The sequence below is a fragment of the Choloepus didactylus genome, chromosome 18 (assembly GCF_015220235.1).
Source record: "Choloepus didactylus isolate mChoDid1 chromosome 18, mChoDid1.pri, whole genome shotgun sequence".
Taxonomy (NCBI): domain Eukaryota; kingdom Metazoa; phylum Chordata; class Mammalia; order Pilosa; family Megalonychidae; genus Choloepus; species Choloepus didactylus.
This window is the reverse complement of record NC_051324.1, coordinates 2922581-2950096: the sequence shown is the minus strand read 5'-3', so window position 1 is coordinate 2950096 and position 27516 is coordinate 2922581. Positions and strand designations below refer to the sequence as shown.

Sequence of the window (27516 nt, the reverse complement as noted above, 5' to 3'; positions counted from 1 at the left end):
ATAATATGAGTTTTTGTTTAAGCCTTCTCTCTATAAATTCTCAGGATCTAACTTATATGAATGTGCCAGCCTCCCCTAAAGTAACAACCAGAGATAATGATCACATTCATGCTATATATTTCAAAATAAATGTTGTGTAAATAAATATATAAATTTTTTTTGAAGACTTCAGTATATATTTAATACTTCCTTTGTGAAATTAGCTGGAGCAGGGTAGATTTAATCTAAAATGTTGACTGATTGAGGTAAGTAAAATCCTTACTTATGTATCATTTATGGTATTTAAAAGTAAAAAGCAGTACTACCCTTTGGTACCATTTAACCTAGCAAACTTTTTTTCTCTTTATGTGGATACTGTTGATTTTGGTTTTGGTGGATTAATTATGTTTGCTTTTTTTGAGGAGGGGAATGATAAGGAAAATTTAGGGATGGTTGCTAACTGTAGTAAGTACTTTATATGCATTATCTTATTTAATAATCTGTATACAAACTCTGCGAAGTGGCTGCTGTAGTTGTCTGCAGTTTGCCAGTGAATAAACCTAAGGCATAAATGGGAGTTAAATAAGTTGCCCAAGGTCATTAACAAATAAATAGTGGAGCCAGACGTGGGAGTTAGTGAGGGAGATAAAGATTTCTCATCAGTGTGCACATGTACATTGGTTGTGTAGTATTCATTTGGACTATTTTTTAAAAAAACACTGTTTCTGTGACTTTTCCAGGATGAGAAATAGCCTATTTGTACAGAGTCTCTGGGTATTTGATTTTGGTACCTGTTTTACGTTTATGATTGAATATGGATATATCCTGTGCTCTTGGAATTTCTCGTACTTCAAAACTCTGGCCATTATACTAGCCCTGGAGGAGTTGGGAAACAAGTTAAACTGCATCCAAGCATTTCTTGAGCCATCTCGTGTCTACTGTTGTCCCAGAGTAGACTTCTGCAGGTGGCCTTTTCCCTCCTTTCTCAATTCCAATATCCTCCTTTCCCAAAGAGAAGATCCAAAATGGTTTTTGACCCATTGGAATATTGAACCTTTTAGGGACAATTAGAATATTCAGTCACACAGACATTTGAAATCACACTTTGTGGGCCAGTTGTACTCAAGCATTACGTCAGGGCTTCCTTCCTTAGGGCTGGAGTTTCAGTCTTTCCCTGAAAATGCTTTTTGAGTCATCAACAACACAGTGTTCTAGGGAACATCAGCCTCACTTCTCTCCAGGTTGTTTGAGAGACAGTCCTTCTGGATGCATCGAAGTTGCTGGCACTGAAAGTTTTTATCTCAAACCACAAATGTGTAATGTTGCGTCATGTCAAAGCAAGTGGATTTCTCATTTATCTTGAAGCAGTATGTTCAGGATCTTTAAAGCGTAGCTGCTGTCGTTCCACTGCCCTCGGAGTCCACTGCTTCCCTGGACATCTAGCCCTTGGAACTGTGGCCATAACCTCTGCCATGATGGTGAATCTGTGTCAGATTCCTTTGCTTTCGTGTTGAAAAGACTCGTGCCATTGAGCCCAACTGTAAGCATCCGGAACTAGTATCGGTTGAGGTGATTTTGAGCTGATGTGTCTGCCCCAAACTGTACTTTGGTGTTCATACTGATTGAGAGTACCCCTTAAATTAGACTTTATAAAGACTTGAAAAAAAAAGGCAGTATCTACTTCTGTGAGAATTTTTAGGAAAAATCCTTGCCTTATATTTGGGTAAATACTTGTAATTTTGGTAAAAGTTTATTCTTGGTGGTTTGTGCTTATAAACTCTACAAGTTAAACACTGGAAAAAAATAAGTTGTATAGATGTAACAGTTTTAATTGAAACAAATTTCAAGTCTACATCTTACATTATCAAAGGAAAGACTACATAAAATGAGCAGAAAGTACTTAATATGTTAGTTAAAATAAATTCCTTAAGATTTTGGGACCTGTTTGCTTATTTTTCCATTTATAGTTCTTTATAATATTGTTAAAATTATCTTTTAGGTGGGATGATATCATAATTAAAATCTTTACAAGGTCACCATTTAAGGAGCTTGACTTCACTTTGTTTCTTCTAGGTCTAAAATTCCATTATCTTAAGGAATCAGCCTCATTTAAGTAGGAAGCTCTTCTCAAATTGGAAAAGTCGATTAAAAAATATATATACTCTCTGCTTCTATAATTCATACAATGAAAACTTATTACATATTTGAGTATTTAAGATTTGTTAGAGGCACTACTATTGTCATTGAACTACATTTGTTCATTTATTTATTAATCAGTGTACATTAAGACAGTTTGTGTATCCCTCTTTGAATTTCTGGTTTAAATTCTAAGTAAATTGCATTTCTTTTTTGCAGAATAATGAGAAACAAATGCGGCAGCTCTCTGTGATCCCACCTATGATGTTTGATGCAGAACAAAGACGGGTCAAGTTCATTAACATGAATGGGCTTATGGAGGACCCCATGAAGGTCTATAAAGACAGACAGTTTATGAATGTTTGGACTGACCACGAGAAGGAGATCTTTAAAGACAAGTAATTTAAATTTTAAATTAGCCTCTAGTTGCTTATATAAGTTGGTAGAATATTTGACATTTACTTGTAATTTGAACTTTTTCCACAAAAATTTGGCCTCGTTTTGGCATTTGAATGGATGTTGTTGAAAATAGAGAATAGAGATCTCATGTGATCCTCCCATAAATTTGCAGGGCGCAGTCTAGGTAACCTGAGAGCTGGGGTTTACGGAGCCGGGACAAGAGGGGTTCGCTAACCTGTGCGGGGGCTCGAGTCCGGGGCAGCTATCTAGAAGCAGGTGTGTCTGGGCTCCCCGGCTCCTCCCTGACCCCCTCAGGGGTTCCTGCTGCCCGGTGCCCAGGAACCGGCCCCAGAAAGGGCTCCAGGGCTCCTGTAGTCAGTCCTCAGATCGGCGAGCGGGAGCCCCTGGGAACTAGTCTGTACACAATATTTCTGTTCCCAGGTTTTCCACCTTTTTCCTGTAAGTTGTTAAAATGTTTTTTTGTTTGTTTGTTTGTTTCTCAGGTTTATCCAGCATCCAAAAAACTTCGGACTAATTGCATCCTACTTGGAAAGGAAGGTAAGATACAGTTTCTGTTGAGAATGTGTATAGATTTGTGATGATGGCTGCTTTGAAAATTTTGTGCCTTAACACACACAATTAGTAAATTAGAACAGAACTGATTTTTGCAAAGATCTAGATATAGAAAAGATCCTCATGTGATTGATAGTGTGATGTTTACAGTTATATTCTAACAGAAATCCTCAGCCCAGAAAACAGAACTAATTTTCTTGGTTAATGAAAAATGACCTAGTCTTATATTTCCCTAAAAATACAGATCACAAAGCTTTTTAAATCTCATTAACTTTCTAATTAAAATGTCAGAGTCCCACTTTCCCTTGACTTTTTTTCACAATGTCTAGGCTTTAGTGTTTTCTAGCAAAATACGTGAAGAAACATTTTGAATATTTACATATATGCAGTGAGAAATGGAAATTAGTTACTGGTTGAAAAGAAAAGTGCTTGAAAGCTTGTGATAGTTCCTGATAACTTTAATAAACTGTCCACTCAAATAGTAGATACAATGTCTATATTTTTAGAGTCTAAATATAACTGAAAGTGCTAACCGTGTGTTTCTCTTCTCTTTATACTTAGAGATTTCCAGAACTTTTCTTTAAAAGCATTATTTGATTTTTTAAAAAATACTGTCTATTGAGTACTTAAAAATGATTTTTTTTCTTACAGAGTGTTCCTGATTGTGTTTTATATTACTACTTAACCAAGAAAAATGAGAATTATAAAGCCCTAGTAAGACGAAATTATGGAAAACGAAGAGGGAGAAACCAGGTATGTTCGTTACTGTATGGAAGATGATTGACATTTCTCTTAAATTAGTTTGGATGTTATGAATATGTGTATTTTATAGTTAATATGTATTTTATGTAGTATGTCTTCTATTTGGAATTTATTTTCAGGTTTAGATGTGATAAAATTAAGAGTTTAATACTTTCTGTCTTCTGAATCCTGTTATGATGCATTTCAGTGTTAACAGTAATAAAATATCATTAAATCTGACACCCTTGGTACGTTACCTGACGTGCCGTCTTCACCAGTCCTTTTGTCTGGGCAGGGGGTGGTTGGCCAGCGGAGGACACTGCAGCGTGGTACCTGCAGGGGAGGATGGTTCAGTGTAAGACCTGGACTCATCTTGTCTCAGATCAGCTTCATTCCTGGAGCCTAGATGTTTTAACTCTGAAAAGCACTTTACCTGAAAAGGTAGTTTTTAATATAGTGCAGTCTGTATTTTTGGTTGCCATTCAGTACTTTAAAAATGGAAGCAGCAGCTGCCATACCTCATGTCTGCATCCCCACCCGGTGAGGCTGGGGGTGATGCACCCCGCCTTTGACTGGGGCCAGCTGCGGCTGCTTATTGGCCTTCTGAGCTCTCCCCTGCCGCCACCAGCCGCCCTTCCCATGGGGCAGGGCCTCAGCCCTCTCTCCTCTTGGAAGCCCTGGCCACAAGACACCCAGTCTGCTCATTATTCCTTGCCGAAACCATTATGTGTGTTCCAGGTCATTGTTTCCTACAGAACACTGCTACTTAAGAGATGTGAGTACACGTCCTTTGGAAATAGTAGTTCATGGTCAGGAAAGTATAAGGAGTGGTTCGTGAAGGGCAGAATGGCCAACTGTGTAAAATGCTGCTGCAGGTGGGTAGGCCGAGCCGTGCATTTTCAGTGGGGTGGGGGCTGGGGGAGAAATGTGGTGCAGAAAGTGAAGATGTGGCGGGAATCCGAGTAGACCCTCGTTTGTGAGGTTCGCTGAGGAAGGAGAGTCGAGAAATGGGTGGTAGGTAGGGCTGGTGAGGACCAGGCGGGAGGAGAGAGAGCAAACTGTTGTACGTTGGAGATGATACTTCGTAGGCAAGGGGGTGGCGGTTGTGGACTTCCACAAAGGTTTCACAGCCAAAGAGAAGCAAATTGAACGTGGGTCGTGAGATGGGAGCCCTGTGGCTCTGAAGGAGCCAGGGCTTTTGCACCTAGCAGAGAAAATGGAATTAAGGTCCTCTAAACCCGTTAGATTAGCTCGGTATACTAGAAACCATCGATGTTTTAAACATGTTTCGGCTATGAACTTTTCTACAATAGCTTTCTCATTTAAAGTAGTATTTATGACTTTAATTTCATTTTTATGAGTTGTGTATGTTTGACTGAGTTTCTCAATCCCAGATAGAGTGAAAGGCTGAATGGATATTTTTACACCTTACCTTTGCTGCCTGTGATGAGAGATGGGAACGTTCCAGCAGGAAGCCCATGTGGCTGGGGCTGTGTCTGTCAGGCCGAAGCCCTTGTTTTCTCTCCTAAAGTTCTCTGGGACGCAGTTTCACTCCTCATGGGCATGCTTGTCCTTCTGGGGTTCCAGCTGTGTCAGTGTTTTCTTCTCCACACTCCTTAGCACTTCCCCACTCTAGAATGCTTTTGTAGAACCGAAATTTTCCACGTGCACCCTCACCTTGACCTAACCTCAGGGTGCTGGCCCCCATGTGGGCTCGGTTTGGGTTTGGTCAGCTCTTCCAACAGTGCTGTCCTGCCTGCATTAGATTTTAAGAAATTACCTTGAAGATTTTTCTCCAGTTTTCTATTTCTCCGATTATTTCACTGGGAATTTGGGAGAGGAGAGAGTTTAATGATGGACTTAAGACCGCCACCTCAGAACAGAAGAGTCTTATCTCTCTTTCTTAATCCTTGTGCACTTCACTCCATTTATTCATGTCAAAATAGAAGGGTACTAGGTGGTGTTGGTTAAGGGCTCCCCCATATAAAACTGAGCGATGAGAGCTGCTGCCAAGTGTGCAGGGAGCCGCTGGGGCTCTGGAGCAGAAGGGTCCCTCTGCTGCTCGGAAAGGAGGCTTGGGAATGAGCAGGCGGACGTCAGGAGGTGGTTTCAGTAGTCTCAGTGGTGAGAACCGGGAGAGTGGGGAGCTGGTGAGAACTGGTCAGTTTTTAGATATGCTGTTGAAGATAAGCCACCAGGATTGGTTGTTTTTTTAGACATTTATTTTTGAAGGTAAATCCAGTGGGATTTCCAGATGGATTGAATGAGGAGGATGAGAGGACAGTAACCAAGGATAACCCAGATTTGGGCTGTGGAGTTGATCTTTGCCACGATGGGCATGACTGAAGGAGGAGCAGCTTTTGGGGAGAAGATCAGGACGTGCTGCCTTTCAGATGCCTGTTAGACATCCAGGCAGAGGTGTAAACTGGGCTGGTAGATGGGGAAGTCCAGAGTGATGGGAAGAGGTCTGGGTTGGTGATAAAAGAGATTTGCTGTGTAGAAAAAAAGTTCATAAACACTTTTTTTTTTTTTTTTTTTTAAGTAAAGACTGTAGTTACAATGTTAGGAATTTTAAACTCTGTATCAACCCTCTTGATTTTATCCTGTTGTACAGAGAGATGCAACTAATTTGAAAAATCACTTTACTGCTCTGTTATCCAATCAAGTTTGATCCAGTAGGGATTATCTCAAGTAAACCCAGAGTGATTAGAAATTTGATAGATAAGTAGTGACTGTTCCCCAGGCAAGATAATAGTTTCTTGGAATGAAAACATTGTTAAGTCACATTTACTTTGTGGCTCTGTAGAGTTTTGCTGAAGTTTATGCTTGATCTTTTCAATTTTTCCTTGATTGCTCTCCCCATCTCCCATTCCCACCCTCTTACCCACAGGAAGTAATTTTTATTCAGCAGATGAACATATATGGTATGCAGTTGATTGACAGGTTCCAAGTTTGTGAGGTTTGATTTTTAACCTGCTATTGCCAAAGGGAACCTTGCCGTGGAGAAAACGAGATTTAACTTTAGAATGATAGGGAGATGATATGGATACTCATATTGTTAAAATAGTATGCAGAGATTATTATTAGGAAAATTTTTAGTTCTTTTCTCTAAAGTTTGTTAGATACCACCCAAACCATTTTTTCTGGGTCAACTTTTTAGCATCCCATAAAGAGAGTGATTATGGGTCTCTATAAATTTTACTTTGAGGCAGTGAATTAATGTTGGCAATTGGAAGCTAAAAGCCACTCTGACATGCCAGTTAGTCATTTGGTTCTCTGTATGATGTTTTTGTTAGAAATAAAAATTCCTTCCCTTAGGAAGTGCAGTACTCTCTAGGACAGACTCCCATCCGTCATCTGTCACCGCGTGGGTGGAATTCCTGTGGCACCTGCTGGTGACCCACAGGGAAGCAGGTCATTGTTTAGAAGCCACCCTGCCCTTCCAGGTGCTTGGTTCCCTTTCACAGGAATGTGTGCCCTTTACGCTGACCATAATTTCCTCTTGAATATCCCAGTGTGTTTTTATTTCCCAAAGGTATTTAGGGAGCATGGTATTTTCCACTTAGGCAAATGTAGTCATTTTGATTTGGAAGAGTTTCTGGCTAAATTCTTAGTCACAAGTTGGAAAAGAATGTTTTGGACAGGGTAAAGTCTTTGGTATAATGGAAAGAAATGTAGACCCCAAAATGTGCATGTAACCCTCGACTAGTCCCTTTGCTTGGTGAGCCTTGTTGGCCCCATCTGTGAGTGTGGCAGAAGCATTTATCTCGCAGGGTTAACGTGAGACCAGTTATGCAAGTTACGTCCCCGCTCTACTGCCCAGCTCCCAGGGAGTGCAGGGAGTGCCAGCGAATGGCTGCAGTGGTTATTTTTGTATTTTTACTGCTGTCACTATGGAGTGTTTCTTGACGATTGACACTCTTTACTCTTCAGAGAGGTAGTCTGCAGTTCACCTGGTTTAAAGGTACTTGTTATCAGTATATTTTGATATGATAGGCATAAGGCATTTTCAATTTATTGCCTTAAGTACTGTTTTAAAGAAAATATCACTCAGTGGCTGGAGCAGTTCTTCACCTTTTTTTTTTTTTTTTTTTTTTTTTTTTGGCCTCTTGTGTATTTTTAGTTAACTATAGCTGCTTGTTTTTAAATTTAGTTACTTCATTTCCTGGAAATTTTGATTTCTGCTACGTGAACATTTACATTTTAGCATATGTAAATAGACTATATATAAAATGTTTTAAATTGGTTGTAGCAGTAATACATCTCAGCATAGACTGTTCTTTGATCTCAATGTAAGAGAACCCCGCTGAAATCAAGCCCTGGTCTTCATTTATCATGAGGAAATACACCTATTTTTCACTTTTTTTGTTTGGATTTTCCTTTTGCTTTATAATGTGCTCTTGCATTTATGGGGAATACTTATTTGACAGAAATGCTTCATGCTATTAGAACCTCCCTAGCAGAATGAAACTTTTGTTTTTTGACTGTCAAATGTTGGCTTAAAGAGAAGGGAAAAGCTGGACAAGAAGCTCTTGGACGTGCCATTAATTTGTGCTTTAGACGCTCACAGTAGAACACGGGTGCTATGTTTGTGGGGGGGTGAGTTTATTAGCATTTGAAACAGGTCTTGTGACCACTGGAGTGTGCCAGGGAGTCAGAGCTGAGTACAGCATTCCCGGTTGTGAAGCAGACCTAGTCGTGGTTGGAGAGGATAAACTTGAAGATCGTCCTGATATCTCACTTTCCTCTAATAAGAAAAACCCAGGAGAAAGGGAAGCTGGCAGTTAGCCAGGGTTAGAAATTGGCAAGGCCAGGTAAAGGGAGTGAGTGAATCAGGCACTGCAGCGATTTAGCGAGGGTCAGAGGAGAAGAGCAGGTGCATGTCTTGCTGGCGGACTGGGGAACGCTGATGGAGTAGAGGACCGAGCAGGCTCAGCAGCCAGGAGAGCGCAGGCGGGCGCGGGCACGGTGGCTGTGGTCACAAAGATGTTCTGCCTTCCTGTGCTCAGAGGTGAGGCGTTCCCATGTGATGGTGAAGTCCAGGTGTGGCTTCGCACCACAGGGAGTCTCAAGGAGACCTAGAAGCATTTCAGGTGTGGGAGGGTCTGTGGGTTGAGGGGGGTGTTGGAGAAGTCGTTCACCTGAACTTTGAGATCTGATGCACGTCAGGGTATATGAACATGTGAGACAATGTTTTACCTGTGACAGGGCATAGTCAAGAGGTCAGTAACACCGCAGGAGGGAGAAGGTAGTTAGAGGTAGATTCTGAGGAGTTCAAAAGAGGAAATGTTTTTAAGTGACCTTGTCACGCAGTAAGCTGGAAGGGGCAGTGGGGAGCAAGAAGGATGCAGATTTTTCTTCCTTCCTCGTCTGTGAAGGGCACCCTTCAGCAGAGGCCAGCAAGGCCTTTGATGAGAGTGAGAGATTGGGCTGGAAGGGCAAAACCTTTTCAAAGAGCCGAGATAAAGGAATTTGATTCCTGCTGTCACAGACATGTGGAGACACTTCCTAGGGTCTTGCCACTCTCCTGGGAGCCCAGGGTGCTGAGAGGATGAAGATTCGGTCCTTGTCCTTCTGTGGTCAGGGCACGGTGAGCCAGACATACCCTGAGAGGCGACCCCGGGGTTGGAGCAGCTGGGGCCACAGGACGAGGGCTTCTCTGAGATCAAGAGCAGCCTCATGGAAGAGGTGCCACCTGGAACAGAATCTCAGAGGGTATGTAGGAGTTTGCCAAGCTGGGAATGGCTGGAGACAGTGTTCCGGTAAAGGCAAGAGATGGGCAGGTTTAGGCGAGGCCAGAACAGCACCGAGAGCACTTGGAAGGCAGGGGTGGGGGGTGGCACCAGGAGTGGGCTACCTGCAGGACACGGAGCTGGGGCTCAGTCTGATGTCAGTCACAGAGTCCCAGTTCTGATTTAACAAGTGAGATGCAGCACAGACCTGTAAATTTAATTTCACTTTTTCCTTTTAAAGATGAACAACTTTAGCAAATGATGACACCCGCAGTAAAAGGATCTAAATCTGACTGCCCATTCAATCCCTTTCTTCCTTATTCTCTCCCAGTCTTTGTCCATATACATACTTGTACCATTGTAATTACAGTGTAGAAGTATGAGTCCTTTACTCCTTTTCACCTTAGTATGCCCTTAGTATTTTTCCAGATTGTTTCAGTCTTGATAATGACCATAGCTGTTTACTACTCCATTAAATGTGTGTTCCCCCCAAGAGAGTAAAAAGCATAAAGGTGTTTCTTGTCACATTATCTGTAATGATAAAATCAGACCACATTCATTATCTGATGCTAGGGGGGTGGTTTGATACATTAGGTATGTATTACCAGAGCCTAAGGTACAATCACCATGCTTGTGCGGCAGATAAGATGGTGGGGGTTGCAAAAAAGAGGGGGCCAACCTCAAAATTTTAAGTGGACTCTAAACATCTTCAGCTCTCTGGTAAGTCCATTACTGTGAGCGTTTTGTGTGTGTGTGTGTGTGTGTGTATCTGTTGAAGCCATAAATACAGACATATTAAAAAGCACTAAACTGATTTTTAATACATGACAGTAAATTACATTACAAATGATTACTAAATCACTTATTAATGTTTTTGACATTTTTTATCATAATTCATCATCACAATTTGAGGAGCTATTTCTCTTACTTTTGAATTTTACAAATGATGGTTCATTCTAGCAGCAAATTGCCCGACCCTCACAAGAAGAAAAAATTGAAGAAAAAGAAGAGGATAAAGCAGAAAAAACAGAAAAAAAAGAAGAGGAAAAGAAAGACGAAGAAGAAAAAGATGAGAAGGAGGACTCTAAGTGAGTTAAATAATTAGGGACACTTTAAATACTCTAATGATTTTTGAATAATGACATTGGATCTATTGAAGGTATAAAATTTTAAATAAAGGAATCAGTGGATATGTGCTTTGACCAACTGACAGTTATTTGACATGATTAAGGAATGAAATATTCCAGTAAATATAAACTTTTGGTTCAAGGGACTTATTTGCAAGAATGAATAGACTATAGTAATATACACTTACACCTAAGATATATTGAACATAATGTAATCTTTGATTTGGAAAATTCTAGGATCTTATTTTGAACTTCAGATAGTATGCATCAGATAGTGTAAAAATTCTGATCAATGAAGCACTTTCATTTATATAAACCTTTATGTTCCAGCTTTATTCATTTTATTTATCATATAAAATAGGGTTCCTGGTTTATTTTGTGGTGGTATCTTCCTGGTTATAAGAGTAATTTTTGTTCATTATGGAAAATTAGGAGAAAAAAAGGAAAATATAAAGACAATTAACCTACAATTCTGCCACTTGGAGGCAGTTTCTGGTGAGGGGGGGAGGTCAGTAGTGTTGATTGTTTTCCCCTCAAAGGTCAGCTTTATTGAGATATAATTTATATACAATGAAATTCACCATTTTTAAGTATATTTGTTGATGCATTTGACAAGTGTGGACATAATGTATAACTATTGCCACAGTCATGATTTGGAACATTTCTATCACCTCAAAAAGTTCCCTTATGCTCCTTTGTAGTCAGGTTTCCTCCCCCCACTCCAAGCCTCTGGCAACCACCAATCTATTTTGCCATTTCTAGGGTTTCTTAGAAACGGAATCATGTGGTATGTAGTCTTTTGTGTCTGGCTTCTTTTACTCAATGTAATGCTTTTGAGATCTATCCAAGTTGTTGCATATAGCAATGGTTTTTCCCTTTTAATATTTGTTGTGTTATTTCTGTAATCCTCTTGGAAATACTCAAGATTGACTTAGTTTTGTGGTAACTAAAGCAAGCCTAGGTAGCTTCATGTGGTTTTGGAAGAGTCGTGCTGTTGCAACTTTTTACTTTAGGAAGACACCCATAAAGCAGTAATTTTTTTTTTTTTTCTTTAGTTGTTCAGGTTTAACATTTATGCCCCACGTGGTCAATGGTTCTGTTCCTATAGATCTGCCATATCTTGGTTCTACATTTTTCTTAAAATTTCTAATTTATTTGACAAGTGTTCATTCATTACCTATATGAGCTAGGTCTTTTGGAGGATGCAAAACTACTTAAGGAATGTACTCTCCTCAGGCAGTTTGTGATCTTACAGGGGAAACTAGGCAAGATAAAAGTACTATTAAACAAAAAAAGGCAATCTGGAAGTAGGAGGTGAGCAGAACCAATAAAGTGTGCTGGAAGGCTGGGAAGCGGCAGTTACCTCTGCTTCTCTGGCAACTGGGGGGACTTCGGGCAGGACAGCAGTCAGTGGGGGTGGAGTCGAGGGAACAGCTTGGCCACGTGCCGCTCTGAGAAACGAAAAGAAGTGAACAGTGGCTTGGGGCTGAGCATATACATAGCACCTTAATGGGAAGCTAAAATGCTGGACTTTAGGAGGCTGCGTGCATCTGTTTGGGAATTGGATGGATGTAGCTGTTCACTGCCAAAGCTGCTCTGCGAGAATGTTGATGCCACAGTGCAAGGCGGACAGATCAGAGCATAAGAGTCCAGGAGACAACCAGCAGGCTGTTGCTGAAGACCAGGGCTAAGATACGGAAGCACAGTGCAGTACAAGTAGAGGTGCTGGAATCAGTGGGAGGAATATTGCTGAGATGAAATTACACCACTTGGCACCAGAACATGTGTAGGAAGTAAAGGAAAAGGGAGAGGAGAGAGTGTCAGGTGATGTCAAGTCTGTGAGCCTGTGTGACAGGGGCAATGTCAGTAACAATGGCCTGAAGAGTGAGGCGGCACCCGAAGCGGAGAGCTGGGCATGGGGCTGTTTTTGGGTAAGTTGGGTTGGTACTCATGGGGAATCCAGGTAGCTATTCCAGCAGGAATTTGGGAAGACAAGGCTGGATCTTAGGAGGTGGGATTGGGGAGTCATCCCAGCAGAACTGGCGCACATGAGTAGCCTCACAGTGTTGTGAGGCCGGGGGGAGCCTTGGGAGATCCCTGGGGTCAAGATGAGAGGAGATGGGGACGTGCTGCCCGGGAGAGGCCAGAGCAGTGGGAGGGGTACTGGGAAAGAATTGTGCACAATGACCATTCCAGCAGAAAGATTAAGGGGTGAGGATTGAGAAAACATAATTTAATTTTACAGTTGGGAAGTTACTGGTGGCTTTTATGAAACATCTTTGACAGGAGGCGGAGTCGTCTAAGCCACGTTAGTAAGGGAATAAAGAAGTGGAGGAAAAGAGCTACACGGGAACCTCAAGGGTTGTTTGGGACTGAAGGGGAGAGAATTCTTCCTGAAGGATTTTTTTTGATTTGGGGAAAAATCTTTAAATTGCTAAGCCACAACAGAATCTTTATTTAACGGTAGATAAAGTTTAAAAACAAAACAAATCTTGCATTAAGCAGGAGTGATTGACTTTTTGAATAATGCCACCTTCCCATTCATTTGTAAACATGTGCCTTGTTTGTATTTATGAAATCCAGGGAGAGGAGTGGTACAGAGAATGGTTTTCTAGTATGACCTGAGTGCTACTGGTTTTTTTTAAATTTAATTTTATTGAGATTGTTCACATACCATACAATCATCCAAAGATCCAAAGTACACAATCAGTTGCCCACAGTACCATCATTCAGCTGTGCATCCATCACCAAAATTAATTTCTTTTTCAATTTTTAGAACATTTTCATTAGTCCAGAAAAGAAGTAAAGAAAAAAAAGTAAACTCAAATCCTCCCATACCCCTAACTACCACCCCCTCCATTATTGACTCATAGTATTGATATAGTATTACTGTTGATGAATGAATGTTAAAATACTACTAACTGTACCATATAGTTTGAAATAGGTATTTTTTCCCAATATGCCCCTCTATTAACTTCTAGTTATAGTGTCATACATTTGTTCTAGTTCATGAAAGAGATTTCTAATATTTGTACAGTTAATCACAGACATTGTCCACCACAAGATTATCTGTTTTATACATTCCCAACCTCCAACTTTCCTTCTGGTGACATACATGACTCTGAGCGTCCCCTTTTCGCCACATTCACACACTATTCAGCACTGTTAGTTATTCTCACAATAATGTGCTACCGTCACCTCTGTCCATTTCCAAACACTTCAGTTCAACCTAGTTAAACATTCTGCTCATAACAAGCAACTGCTTTCTATTCTTTAGCCTCATTCTATATCCTGGTAACTTATATTTCATGTCTTTGAGTTTACGTATTATAATTAATTCATATCAGTGAGACCATGCAATATTTGTCCTTATATGTCTGACTTATTTCACTCAGTATAGTGCCTTCAGGGTTTCTTCATCAACTTGTTTTTTTTTTTAAGATGGTTTTTTCACCCACCATTCATTCCATCCTAAGTAAACAATCAGTGTTTATGCATTTGTATTTATGTATTTATGCATTCACAGCCATAGCCACTATCTTTATAAGGACATCTCCATTTCTTCCACAAGGAGGAGGAAGAGTCAGAGAAGGCAGAGGGACAAAAGAAAAAGAGAAAAAAAAAGACAGCTAAAAAGCAACAAAAGGAAAGATAGAATTAAACTAAAGTAAAATAAGAGTCAGACAACATCACCAATGCCAAGAGTCCCATACCCCTCCCTTATGTCCCCCTCTTATAGGCATTTTGCTTTGGTATATTTATTGCCTTTTTTACATTAAAGGAAGCATGGTACAATGTTTTTGTTAACTATAGTCTCTAGTTTGCATTGATTGTATTTTTCCCCAATACCACCTCATTTTGACATTCATTTGTTCTCCCTTGTGTAAAAACATATTTGTACATTTTATCACAATTGTTGAGGACTCTAGGTTTCACTGAGTTATACAGTCCCAGTCTTTATCTTTCTTCTTTCCTTCTGGTGTCCCACATGCTCCTAACCTTCCTCTTTCAACCATACTCACAGTCATCTTTGTTCAGTGTACTTACATTGTGGTGCTACCATCACCCAGAATTGTGTTCCAAACCTCTCACTCCTGTCTTTTCCTATCTGTCTGTAGTGCTCCCTTTAGTATTTCCTTTAGATCACGTGTCTTGTTCACAAACTCTGTCATTGTCTGTTTGTCAGAGAATATTTTAAACTCTCCCTCAAATTTGAAGGACAGTTTGCTGGATATAGAATTGTTGGTTGGTGATTTTTCTCTTTCAGCATCTTAAATATATCACCACACTTTCTTCTTGCCTCCATGGTTTCTATTGAGAAATCTGCACATAGTCTTATCAGGCTTCCCTTGTATGTGATGGATTGCTTTTCTCTTGCTGCTTTCAGGATTCTCTCTTTGTCTTTGATGTTTGATAATCTGATTGTTAAGTGTCTTGGCATAGGTCTATTCAGATCTATTCTCTTTGGGGTACGCTGCACTTCTTGCATCTGTAATTTTGTTTCATAAGAGATGGGAAATTTTTATTGGTTATTTTCTCTATTATTGCTTCTGCCCCCTTTTCCTTCTCTTCTCTTTCTGGGACACCCATGACACATACATTCATGCGCTTCATGTTGTCATTCAATTCCCGGAGACGTTGCTCATATTTTTCTCTTCTTTTCCTTATCTGTTCTTTTGTGTGTAGGATTTCAGGTGTCTTGTTCTCAGTTCTTGAGTTTTTTCTTCTGCCTCTTGAGATCTGCTGTTGTATATCTCCATTGTGTTTTTCATCTCTTGTGTTGTGCCTTTTATTTTCATAGATTCTGCCAGTGTTTTCAAACTTTTGATATCTACCTTATGTTCTCCCAGTGTTTTCTTTATATCCTTCATCTCTTTTGCCATATCCACCCTGAACTGATTGATTTGGTTTTTGAATTGATTTAGCATATTTCTTTGAAAATCTTTAATTGATTGTTTCATTATAGTGAAACAATATCTCAACTGTATCTTAACTGAGGTGTAAGTTTGTTCCTTTGACTGGGCCATATCTTTGTTTTCCTAGTGTGGTTGTAGATTTCTGTTGTCTAGGCATCTGGTTTCCTTGGTTATCCCAATCAGATTTTCCCAGACCAGAAGGGGTTCAGATCGCAGAATGGTGTTATATTCAGTTTCAGGTCTTCCTGTGGGTGTGTCTTAGAGATTGACAGACTTCCCTGTGAGGTCTCCAGTCACTGTGCTTTTCCTAACCTGTCCAGCAGTTGGCGCCTGTCAGCCTGTCGCTCCCGACTGCTGTAAGGAGGTGTGACCCCTTTAATTCTCTGCTTAGGTTGTGACTATTTTGACTGTTTCCCCCCAGGCCCTGGGGTCTGGGTTCTGAAGGGAAGGCCCTCACTAGAGCTGGGCCCCACCTCCCTCCTCTTGGGGAAGATACACCCCCTAGGGAGTTATCTTCTGCATTTGAATTGCTCCTTTGTCTCTCTGCCTGTGCTATCTCCACCCCTGTCTGGGTCAGAGCTCTGGGAGCTGAAAATGGCTGAGGCTTTCTCTACTGAGCCACTCAGATTGAGAGAGAGAAAAAGGGACAGAAAGCCCCCTCTCAGAGCCAGTCCACGGCCCCCCAGATTTACCCCTCGGTCAGAGGAGCACTTGGTCTTCTGGACTCCCCCTCCCGGGGCACATGAGTTTTCTGGCTCTCTGAGGTCAGTCATCTTTAAAAGACTCTCTATTTTTCCTTCTTTTTTTTATGATTTTGTCTGTTTGCAGCTTGTATTCAATAGTCCACATTTGTTAATTAAAACTCCAGATGGAGATAGCTGAGCTACCTAGATTTGCTCTCTCTGGGAATGCTGCTTTCTCCCACAGTGAGGTCTTGTAGCTCAGCCTGCCTTGGGGGTTCTGCAGTCACAGATCACGCTGCGATCTCGGGCATTCTTCCCAATCCAGGTTGGTGTACGATGGGTGGACAGTCACGTCTGATCCCCAGCAGTTGTTCCAAATTATTTACTAGTTGTTCCTGGTTGTTTATTAAGTTGCTCCAGGGTATTAGCTGAATTCCACTCCTCTCTATGCTGCCATCTTGCCTCTCCCTCAGTGCTACTGCTTTTAGTAGTAACTGCCATTTAGCGAGATTTTGCTAAGTGCCTGGGACTAGGAAAAGTACTTCATAGCCAGAGAGAGGTTCAGCCTTAATAATGGCAAACACATATGCTGCTTCCAAATTCTAGGCACTGTTCTCAGCATTTTACATAAATTAACTCATTTAATTCGTGCAGCCGCTCTATGAAGTATACGATTATCATTCTCATTTTACAGATGAGGGAACTGAGGCCCCTGGAGGTGCGGCAGCTCCTCCAAGGAAATCGCCTGCCAGGTTAATCAGTGTGCTCGGTCCAGACCCTGCTGGCCCAGCTCTAGGGGCTGTTCCCGCCAAGGGGCCACACTGCCCAGCGTGCGTGTGGTTAGGACCAGGCTGCTTTAACAAAACAGATTTGTGAGTTATTATTACAGAAAAGGCGTCTGTGGTGGAAATTGTCTGTGTGAGCCTCTTCATTCCACAGATGAGAAAACTTTTGACTCCTGCCTGTATGTGCACCCAGTGCCTCCAACCCCAGGGCAGGGGCTTTCTGCTGCCATTGGTTACTTCCTCCTGGAACATTTGTTAATAGGAAACTTGTTTAAATTTTAAAACCACTATTTATGAAAACAGGCCTTTGAGAAGTGTCATCATTTGAGCCAAAGTTTTCCATAATTGAGGGGACAGAATTTTTCATAAATTTTTTCAAAGTAACTGAAAGATTGTGTAATTTTACTCAGTTTCTGTTATTTTTTCAAAGCTGTTACCTTCTTTGATGTATGTATGCTTTAAATCATGTGAATTTTTCATTTGCTTTTGTTTCCAGAGAAAATACCAAGGAAAAGGACAAGATGGAAGGTGCAGCTGAGGAAGCTGAGGAGCGGGAGCAGGCCACCCCACGGGGCCGAAAGACAGCCAACAGCCAAGGCCGCCGCAAGGGCCGCATCACCAGGTCCATGACCAGCGAGGCGGCCGCCAGTGCTGCCGCCGCGGCCGCCACCGAGGAGCCCCCGCCGCCTCTGCCCCCGCCCCCAGAGCCTGGTGAGTGGGCAGGGCACGGCCACCGCAAGGGCCTGGGGTTTTGCTTCAGTGCCAGGGAAAGGCCAGAGGGCCTTCCACTACTGATAGCCTAGAGTAATCTTAAAGTCTGCTCTTTAAAAATCTTTAGCTTGAATATCAAAGTCTTTTGATAAAGGACATCAGCCACATTCTTGCTATGTAATACATTTATTTGTTTTTCTTTTTACCTAGCTGTGATTCTAGTCAAGTGCATACCACTTTGTCTTCTGATGTTTTGACTTGGCATACATGATAAATATGTTTTGATTTCTAGGTAATCTACATTCTTTATTTTTAAATGGCATTGTATTGCTGAGGCATGATTTTTTGACCCTTCCCCCTATTGCTGAAGGATTAGCCTGCTCTGTTTACTTTTAAACAAATACAGTTAGCACTAGAATGATAATCATCTTTATTCACATAGCAGTTTCTGTTCAACTGCTTTTCATAGGAATAATTCTTAGGTGAGGGAATGCTGGGTCTGGGAGTCCACAAAACGGTTATGCTAATGATGGGTCTCACGTCGGTGGTGTCCTGGCACCAGCCTTACCATAGTGGGAAGGGTGAAAGCGAATGCTCGTCCTGGGCCAGTGGTGAGGGGAAGTACCTGGACAGTTGCTGGAAAGGCAGGCTGGGGGCAGAGCATGACGAGCCTTGTTCAAGCACTGCCTGTGAGCTCATGGAGGCTTTTATGTAGAGGAGTGCCCTGACCAGGTCTGTGTTTCAGAAAGACAGCTGTGGCCATCGCGGAGGTCATCAAGGGCCAGGGCTGCAGGTGGAGGGCCAGCGAGGACACTGTCGTGAGAGCAGGGATGGGTTCGGGAATTGGGAAATGGCAGGCATCGTCGGGTGTGAACGGTACCTGGGTGGGAGGATTCAGACATTGATCCAAGGATTCTGTTAATAATTTGGGTGACCAGGTGGATTGTGGAATAGCAGGAGCTCATTTCAGGCCTGAATGTCTCCATTTTCTGTCTGCTTGTGACCCACCTGTGTGCCCACTGGATGCCAGGCACTGAGGGCGCCTGGGGCCTATGGGGTGGGAGGAGACGGGGATTCAGAGACCGCAGGAGGCCTGGCGCCTGGGAGGCCGGAGCAGGGGTGTCTGTTGCTTTGACCAAGTTGCAGAAAAGGAGGGGTAGAGGGACACAGAGCTAAGAGGAAAGGTACTGGGGGGCAGGGCTTTTCAGAGAGAAGCTCAAGGTGTTAAAACATGCAGACATGGAGGGCACGTCAAGGAACATCAACAGACGTCATCACGACTGGGAGGTGTTGCGTTTCCCCCTCCAGTTTGGGCAGGAGAGGCTGATGCCGTCCTGTTTCCTCCACCGGATGCTGTCAACAGGCTCGGCTGGACGGGCCAGTGCAGGTGGTGTGGTTGCTGCTGCATGAAGGGGTCAGCTTTTCCCTCTTTTTATTTCAGTTTCTGCAGAGCCTGTGGAAACCTCTCGATGGACAGAAGAAGAAATGGAAGTTGCTAAAAAAGGTAATTAGAGTAGTTTAGGTTCTTCAGTGGCTTTTATTTTTTAGAGTTATTAGTAATGAGTGAGGTGGAACTATTTTTTATTTTTCAATTTAAAAAAAAAAAAAAGCTCTTCCAAAAAAGGTAAATCAAATTTGGAAGTAAACCACAGGTACATTTTTGAGGGTTTTAAGATTCTCTCTACAGTATTATTTTGAATGTCATTTTATTAGAGGTCAATTAGGTATTTCTACTATTTCCAGAATAGTTGTGATTATATGTATTAAAATTGTTTTGAAAGGAGTTTGATGTATAATCTGTATTTCTATTTTTTAAAATTTGCATTTAACTGACTGATAATTTCTCAGTTTGCACTTGGTAAAGTTACCAGATTATAAACCACCAAGAAACTGCAGTGTGAGCTTTACAGCCAGACAGATATGGACTGCACCCTTTGTGCCCCCCCCCCCGGCTGTGCGGCCTTGACCTCACTCCGGAACTCTGTGGACTTGTGTTTTGCTGTTGTTGCCTATTAATGCCATATAATTTGAAATGGAACTAAATTTCAAGTAAGATAGGTATTTGGTAGTTAATTTTGAGAGAGATTATCCTCTTTTGGAGGTTAAATATTTATTTACCTTGTAGGTCTAAAGAGAAAGTTTTGTAGTCTGACCTTTTAGTGGCACTTTTTATTTCTTATTTAAATAGTAGCTAATGAGTAATACATTTTAGAACCACAGATAAGCCAACTGTATCAAAAGTAAAGCAGTGTAAAAGCACCTATCTTCAAATTATCTCTATTTTACTTTTATTTACCATTATTGGCAAATGTTAAATTTGAATAATTTTTCAAAAGATTCACATTTATTCTCATCTGATCATCTAAATGTCATGATGAAATAAGTAGGTTAAGCTTGTATCACAGAGTGATCATATTTTAGTCAGCTGGACCTGCATGTGACTGTTTAAACACCACTCTTTTTATCTCCTATTCATATAATAGGCTAGATTTAGAAGTGATCATGCAATTACCATTATTAAATTAGCTACTTGTATTAACCTTGAAAGAGTGATGTCTTCCTATAGGTTATTAAATTTATACTAGAAATTTCTGCGTCAGTTTATCTCTGTCTACGGTATTTCTTTGTCTTTATAGCTCTCTCTAGATATTAATATATGCATTTTTATCCATATTCCTTGCATATATGTGTGTTTGTGTGTATGAGAGTGTATGCATATATGTACAATTTCATTAGAGAAGTGTCTAACTGCATAGATATTTATGAGGCATTGCATTACAACATGGTTGTTTTTTAAACTGGTTAATTTTTCTGAGGGCATTGCTAGATGTTTTTTTAATTCAATTTTATTGAGATATATTCACATACTATACAATATCATCTGAAGTGTACAGTCAGTTGTTCACAGTAGCATGATATAGTTGTGCCTTCATCACCAAAGTTAATTTTTGAAGATTTTCATTACCACAATAAATAAATAAATGAGAATAAAAATTAAAGTGAAAAAGAAGACTCAAAACATCACCCATCCCTCCCTATTATTCACTTAATTTTCATCCCCATTTGTCTACTTATCTGTCCATACACTGGATAAAGGGAATGTGAGCCACAAGGTTTTCAGAATCACACGGTCACACCGTGTAACATTGCTAGATTTTGAACTTTCTAAAGACATACTGATCAGAAAGCATTTTATCTTGATGAGTCTTATATCTTTATTTTGAGTTAATCATTTATATACAATGACCTTATTAACTTTATATCAATAGACTGTCTCCTGATCACTCAGTTTACAAGTGCTTGAGCTGTTACCACGTACCCGACATTGTGAGATGCACAGCACGGAGGAGGCTGAGCCCTTCCCTTAGTGAGCATGCGTTCAGCTGGGGGGAGAGGCGGGACCGAGATGTAAATGAGGTGCATCAATAAGTGTGGAGCACGGTGATTTTAAGTCAGTTTTAGTATTTCTCTTGTTTATCAGATGACCAGTCAATTAACATTTGGTCTGTTTTTTCTAATACAGGTCTAGTAGAACATGGTCGTAACTGGGCAGCAATTGCCAAAATGGTGGGAACTAAAAGTGAAGCCCAGTGTAAAAACTTCTACTTTAACTATAAAAGGCGGCACAATCTTGACAACCTCCTGCAGCAGCATAAACAGAAAGTGAGTATGTCGGGCTGGTAAGTCTTCTCCTTACAGCTTTTTTGAGCTTCAAAGATTGGATTGAGAGAAACCTTTTTTTGTACCTGCTGTCTTTATTTATTGTCTTTACTTGTGAAGACTGTGCTGATTTCTTGGCATGGGTTGAGCATTTCTCTATTTACTGCCCAGAATAAGGTTTCTATTGGTAGTAATGGAAATTGAGTACTTTTGAATTACCATGGTGCTTGAATTACTATATATTTGGAAAATGTAAGAATTTTGGAGTTTGAGTTAAAAATTTTAGTTGACATTCTCTTGATCATGTTGAATGAGTTGATTTGATATATTAAAAAATTTTTTTTCAGAGAGAAAGATCCCATGGGATACATACTGAAAATGAGAGAGTAAAAGAAAATTGAAAATTCCTTAAGAAGGAAATTCTAATGTAGTGGTTCTTAAAATCTACATGGGTTCCATGTAGGGGTCAAAAGGTCAAAACTATTTTCATAAAACTATTAAGAAGCTCTTTGCCTTTTTTCCACTATATTGACCTTTGTATTAATGGTAACAAAGCAGTGGTGGGTAAAACTGCAGTGCCCTCTCCTGGATCATGGCAGGGGCCCCAAACTCTGCTAGTAGTCAGTGGGTTGATTCTTCATTTCCAAGCCATTGAAAAAAATGCCTGAGTCACTCAGTGTCCTTGATGAAGCACTGAAATCATTAATTGTTTTAAATCTCAGCCCTCAAGTGCTTGTCCTTTTAATTCTCTGGGTGACGAAATGGGGTGTACAACTTAAGTCCTGCCGCTGCAGACCTTCCACTGTGGTGGTTTTCTCGGGGCATAGCACTTTTGCAGTTGTTTGAGTTCCAAGCTAAACTAGCTGCTTTTTTCATTGGGTATTATTTTTAGTTGAAAGAATAATATGCAAACTATGGTTTTTCTTACATGGATATTTAGCAGATATTTTCTTGAAAATAAATGAAGTGAACTTGGCTGTCAAAAAAAAAAAAAAAAAAAGCCAAACAACTTTGGTGCCACTTTTTTTTTTTTTTTGACTTTGTAACTAACTGAATAAAATTAGATTTTATCCCAAAACAGTGCATAATCTTGACATTTTGATGATCTGTTACAAGGTGAAACCCCATTATTACGTAGAGCAGAAGTCAGCAAACCAAGGCCTGTGGTCTATTGTTGTAAATGCAGTTTTTTTTTTTTAATTCAGTTTTATTGAGATATAGTCACATACCATACAATCATCCATGGTGTACAATCAGCTGTTCACAGTACCATCACATAGTTGTGCAATTTATCACCCCCATCTATTTTTGAACATTTTTCTTATACCAGAAAGAGTCAGAAGCAGAATAAAAAATTAAACAGAACACCCAAATCATCCCCCCATCCCACCCTATTTTTCATTTAGTTTTTGTCCCCATTTATCTACTCATCCATCCATTCACTGGATAAAGGGAGTGCAATCCACAAGGTTTTCACAATTACACTTTGTAATTACACTTTGTAATCTACATTGTTACACAATCATCTTCAAGAGTCAAGGCTGCTGGGTTGGAGTTTGGTAGTTTCAGGTATTTACTTCTAGCTATTCCAACACATTAAAACCTAAAAAGTGTTATCTGTATAGTGCATAAGAATGCCCACCAGAGTGACCTCTCAACTCCATTTGAAATCTCTCAGCCACTGAAACTTTATTTCGTTTCATTTCGTGTCTCCCTTTTGGTCAAGAAGATGTTCTCAATCCCACAATGTCGGGTCCAGATTTATCCCTGGAGTCATATCCTGTGTTGCCAGGGAGATTTACAACCCTGGGAGTCAGGTCCTACATAGAGGGGAGGGCAGTGAGTTCATCTGCCGATCTGGCTTAGAGAGAGAGGCCACATCTGAGCAACAAAGAGGCGCTCGGGGAGATTCTTAGGCACAATTATAAGCAGGTTTAGCTTCTCCTTTGGTACCACTTTTTAAAGTTTGAATTTTCAAATAAAAATTAGAATTTTGGAAAATGTATATCCTTCACCATGACCTTGACATCTTTCTAATACTCAGAGACTCTTCTGATATCAGTGGTAATAACAAATGTGTGATATTTTAATATTGTATGATGAAATATATCAACACTTGGAAAATCTGAAAACTCAGTATTTTCAAAATTACCAATTCATGTGTCACAATCGCTATTAAGTGTGGATAAAAGAGTCATTCAGAGTACAAGGTAGATGACTGGTTTGAATGTAGCAGAGCATAGCAGGTTCATTGACACGGTTTGAGATTCAACATTGGGGCTGATCTTTCGGAGAGCCGCTTGTCCAGTTGTGGTATAGTATCAAAGGATAGCCACAACTGGAAAAAAAAAAATCCTTTTTCCAGTGACATAGCTGTGTGAGGCCAGATTTTTTTCATATACTTCAACCAAAACAACATATCTCCACAGATTAGATTAAATGTCGACATTTGAGAACCCTCTATTTTCTCTTAAGCCAGGCATTAAAGAGAATTGTTAAATTGGAAAACAATGCCACTTTTTCACTAGATATTTTTAGCTGTGGAAATACTTAGGTTTTTAATTTAAAATGTCCTTTATTTTAATATGTAATGGATATATTATTTTTAAATGAATAAATAAATATTTAAAGTTCTTCTATTTTAGTTTTAAGCATGGTAATGCCAATGGAAGTAATCTTCATAAACAGAAGTGCTTTGGGGTCCTTAATATATATTATTTTTTTAATTGTAATTTTTATTTATTTATTTTTGTTTTTTTTTTAATTTTATTGAAATATATTCCATACCATACAATCATCCAAAGTGTAAAACAGTTGTTTACAGTATCATCATATAGTTGTGCATTCATCACCACAATTTTTAAACATTTTCATTACTCCAAAAAAATAAAAATAAAAATAAGAGTAAAAATAAAAGTAAAAAGAATGTCCCATACCCCTCTCCCCCCTATTCTTCATTTACTTTTTGTCCCCATTTTTCTACTCATTTTTCCCTACACTGGGTAAAGGAAGTGTGAGCTACAAGGTTTTCACCATCACACGGTCACACCATATAAGCTATATAGTTATATGATCATCTTCATGAATCAGGGATACTGGATTGCAGTTCAAGAGTTTCAGATGTTTCCTTCTAGCTATACTAATACACTAAAAACTAAAAAGGGATATCTATGTAATGCATAAGGGTTACCTCCAGAATGACCTCTTGACTCCATTCGAAATCTCTCAGCCTCTGAAATTTTATTTTGTTTCATTTGTCTTCCCCATTTTGGCCCAGAAGGCTTTCACAATCACACGATGCAGGGTCCAGGCCCATCCCTGGGAGTCATGTCCCAAGTTTCCAGAGAGATTTACATCCCTGGGACTCATGTCCTGTGTATGGGGGAGGGCAGTGAGTTTACCTGCAGAGTTGGCTTAGAGAGAGTGGCCACATCTGAGCAACAAAGGAGGTTCTCTAGGGGTGACTCTAAGGCACAGTTATGAGTAGGCTTAGCCTCTCCTTTGCAGTAACAAGCTTCATAAGGGCAAGCCCCACGATTGAGTGCTTGGCCCACTAAACGTGTAGTCCCCAATGCCTGCAAGAATATCAGGAACTCTCCAGCTGGGGATGTTTAATATTTCCACATTTTTTCCCAGTCTCTCAAGGGGGTATTGTGGATACTTTTTATTCTCTGCCCAAATTACTCTGGGTTGTATCGGTGCTTCACACTAACCTGTACAAACCAACAAGATCACACTCCCTAGTCAAGGTTCCACGTAATTATGGTATTTGGGTAAACTGACCATATAAGTTAAATTATATAGTGTGCTACAGAAAATATAGATTTTGCATCAAATAAACATCTCTTCCTTTGGTCCCACCCAGAAGCCTAAGTTTTAAAACATAGTTAATATCCTCTACCCTTTAGTTTGACCTACCCCTATCTGAACCAAGTCCATTTCATTCATATCTTCATTCGCAATCTGATCTCCTTTTCAGCCTCTTTAACAGTTGATTCATGGGGCAATGCTGACACGCACAGCTGCCAAACTCTGGCTCTGAGTCACATGTGCCACACAGATACCCAAAGCTCCAGGGACCGACCGGTCATACACAAACTGCTCAGCATATCAAAATTTAGAAATAACTGTTGCAATTTATAATCTAGGAACCGTTACATAGGCCTTACTCTGATAACCCATGCTCCCAGGTTCTATTCTTAGAGTTTGCACATTATTGTTAGTCCATATTAGTGAGGCGTTATAATATTTGTCCTTTCATTTCTGGCTTATTTCACTCAACCTCCTGTTCTCAAGGTCCATTCACCTAGTTGCATACCTCACAGCCTCATTCCTTCTTGCTGCTCCCTCATGTAAAAACATTCTTATATTTGTAGATGTAATCACACTCATTGACCACTCTAGGTTTCACTGTGTTATACATTCCCAATCTTTATCTTGTCTTTCCTTCTGGTGTCATGCTTTCAACTGGTATTCACAGTCTTTTTTCAGTGAATTTACAGTATTGTGCTACCATCACACCAAATAGTGCTATCCATTTCTGGATCTATACAGTTGGTCCTCTAGAACATTCTGCAGTCCTTCAACATCAAATGCCTTACCTCTACCCTCTGTCTCCTGATATCTTCATTTCTATACTCTTCTCCAAACCTCTCTCTCCTGTCTTTTCCTATCTGTCTGTACTTCTTGTAGAAGAGGTCTCCTATTCACAGACTTTCTCAATGTCTGTTTATCTGTAAATATTTTAAACTCTCCCCCATATTTGAAGGACAGTTTTTCTGGATATAGGATTCTTGGTTGGCAGTTTTTCTCTTTCAGTATCTCTCCTCCATGGTTTCTGCTGAGAGATCCTCACTTGGTCTTTTCGAGCCTCCCTTGGATGTGATGGATTGTTTTGTCTTGCTGCTTTCAGGATTCTCTGTCTTTGACATTTGAAAATCTGATTAGTAAGTGTCTTGTAGGTTTATTTGGATCCGTTCTCTTTTGGGTACGCTGTGCTTCTTGGACCTGTAATTTTATGACTTTCGTAAGAGTTGGGAAATTTTCATTAATTATTTCCTCTATTATTCCTTCTGCCCCTTTTCCCTTGTCTTCTCCTTCTGGGACTCCTATAACATATATATTCATGTGCTTCATGTTGTCATTCAGTTCCCTGAGATCCTGCTCCTATTTGTTTCCATTCTTTTCCCTATCTGTTCTTTTGTGTGTAGATTTTAGAAGTCCTATTCTCTAGTTCACTGATCCTTTCTTCTGCCTCTCCAAGTGTGCTGTTGTTGTCTCCATTGTGTTTTTCATCTCTTCTGTTGTGCCTTTCATTCCCATAAGTTCTGCCATTTGTTTTTTCAAACTTATGAATTCTTCCTTGTGATCACCCAGTGTCTTCTTTATATTCTGCATCTCTTCGTTGATTTAATTTAGAAGATTTGTTTGAGCATCTGTAATTAGTTGTTTCAACTCCTGAATCAGGTCTCAGGGTGGTAATGGGCAAAGCCCATGTTCAGCCTTCTGCCCCTGCAGACACTGTTGTGAGACCATCCATGGAATCTTCCAGTTCTGAGTCCCCGGGACTCTGCCCTTGCCTAAGGATGGTTCACAGTTTCATCTAGCCCTTTGACTCTGACAGTGGAAATGATCATTTGTGTTGACTCAGGTCTGTAGGTTGGATCCTAAATGGCATACTCACATCTTGGCCGGAAGTAATGACGAGACATACTGGTGACTTGTAACATTGGGGCAGTTATGGTTGATTTTCTTCTCGGATGCCCTGGGAGAGGCTGACAGTTGCAGTGGCTGGAAGGGGCACAGGCAGGGCTGGGCTGAGGCTGTTGGGCCTGCAGAGGCAGGAGCCCTTTCGTCTCACGTTTAGTGGCACAAGGCTATGAATTTAGTAAATGGCTGCTGTCTTCCATTTAAATATGCACACACATTCTCTTAGGGAATATGTGACCCAGGTTCAAGCATGGGCAGTTTAACATAAACACACAGTTTGCAAAAGGGAACATACTACTTTTTAAAAAAAGTTTGACATTAATAGTAAAAAAGTTCAGTGGCGACACCAGTGATGAGGTGTAGCC

The 27516-nt window shown here is 40.4% G+C and overlaps 1 protein-coding gene across 11 annotated transcripts in view; it reads left to right on the top strand.

Annotated features, from left to right (window-relative positions):
* NCOR1 (nuclear receptor corepressor 1) overlaps positions 1 to 27516 on the top strand; it is a 160117-nt gene that overhangs the window by 79220 nt on the left and 53381 nt on the right. For 8 of the 11 annotated variants that reach the window (XM_037808081.1, XM_037808085.1, XM_037808079.1 and 5 more), the window contains 7 exons: positions 2335 to 2513; positions 3018 to 3072; positions 3739 to 3840; positions 10521 to 10648; positions 17568 to 17782; positions 19224 to 19286; positions 21306 to 21445. In XM_037808081.1, the coding sequence (XP_037664009.1) occupies positions 2335 to 2513; positions 3018 to 3072; positions 3739 to 3840; positions 10521 to 10648; positions 17568 to 17782; positions 19224 to 19286; positions 21306 to 21445 (882 nt within the window). The remainder of the gene's footprint in view (positions 1 to 2334; positions 2514 to 3017; positions 3073 to 3738; positions 3841 to 10520; positions 10649 to 17567; positions 17783 to 19223; positions 19287 to 21305; positions 21446 to 27516) is intronic. The other 3 variants (XM_037808087.1, XM_037808082.1, XM_037808078.1) reach the window with 1 other exon arrangement.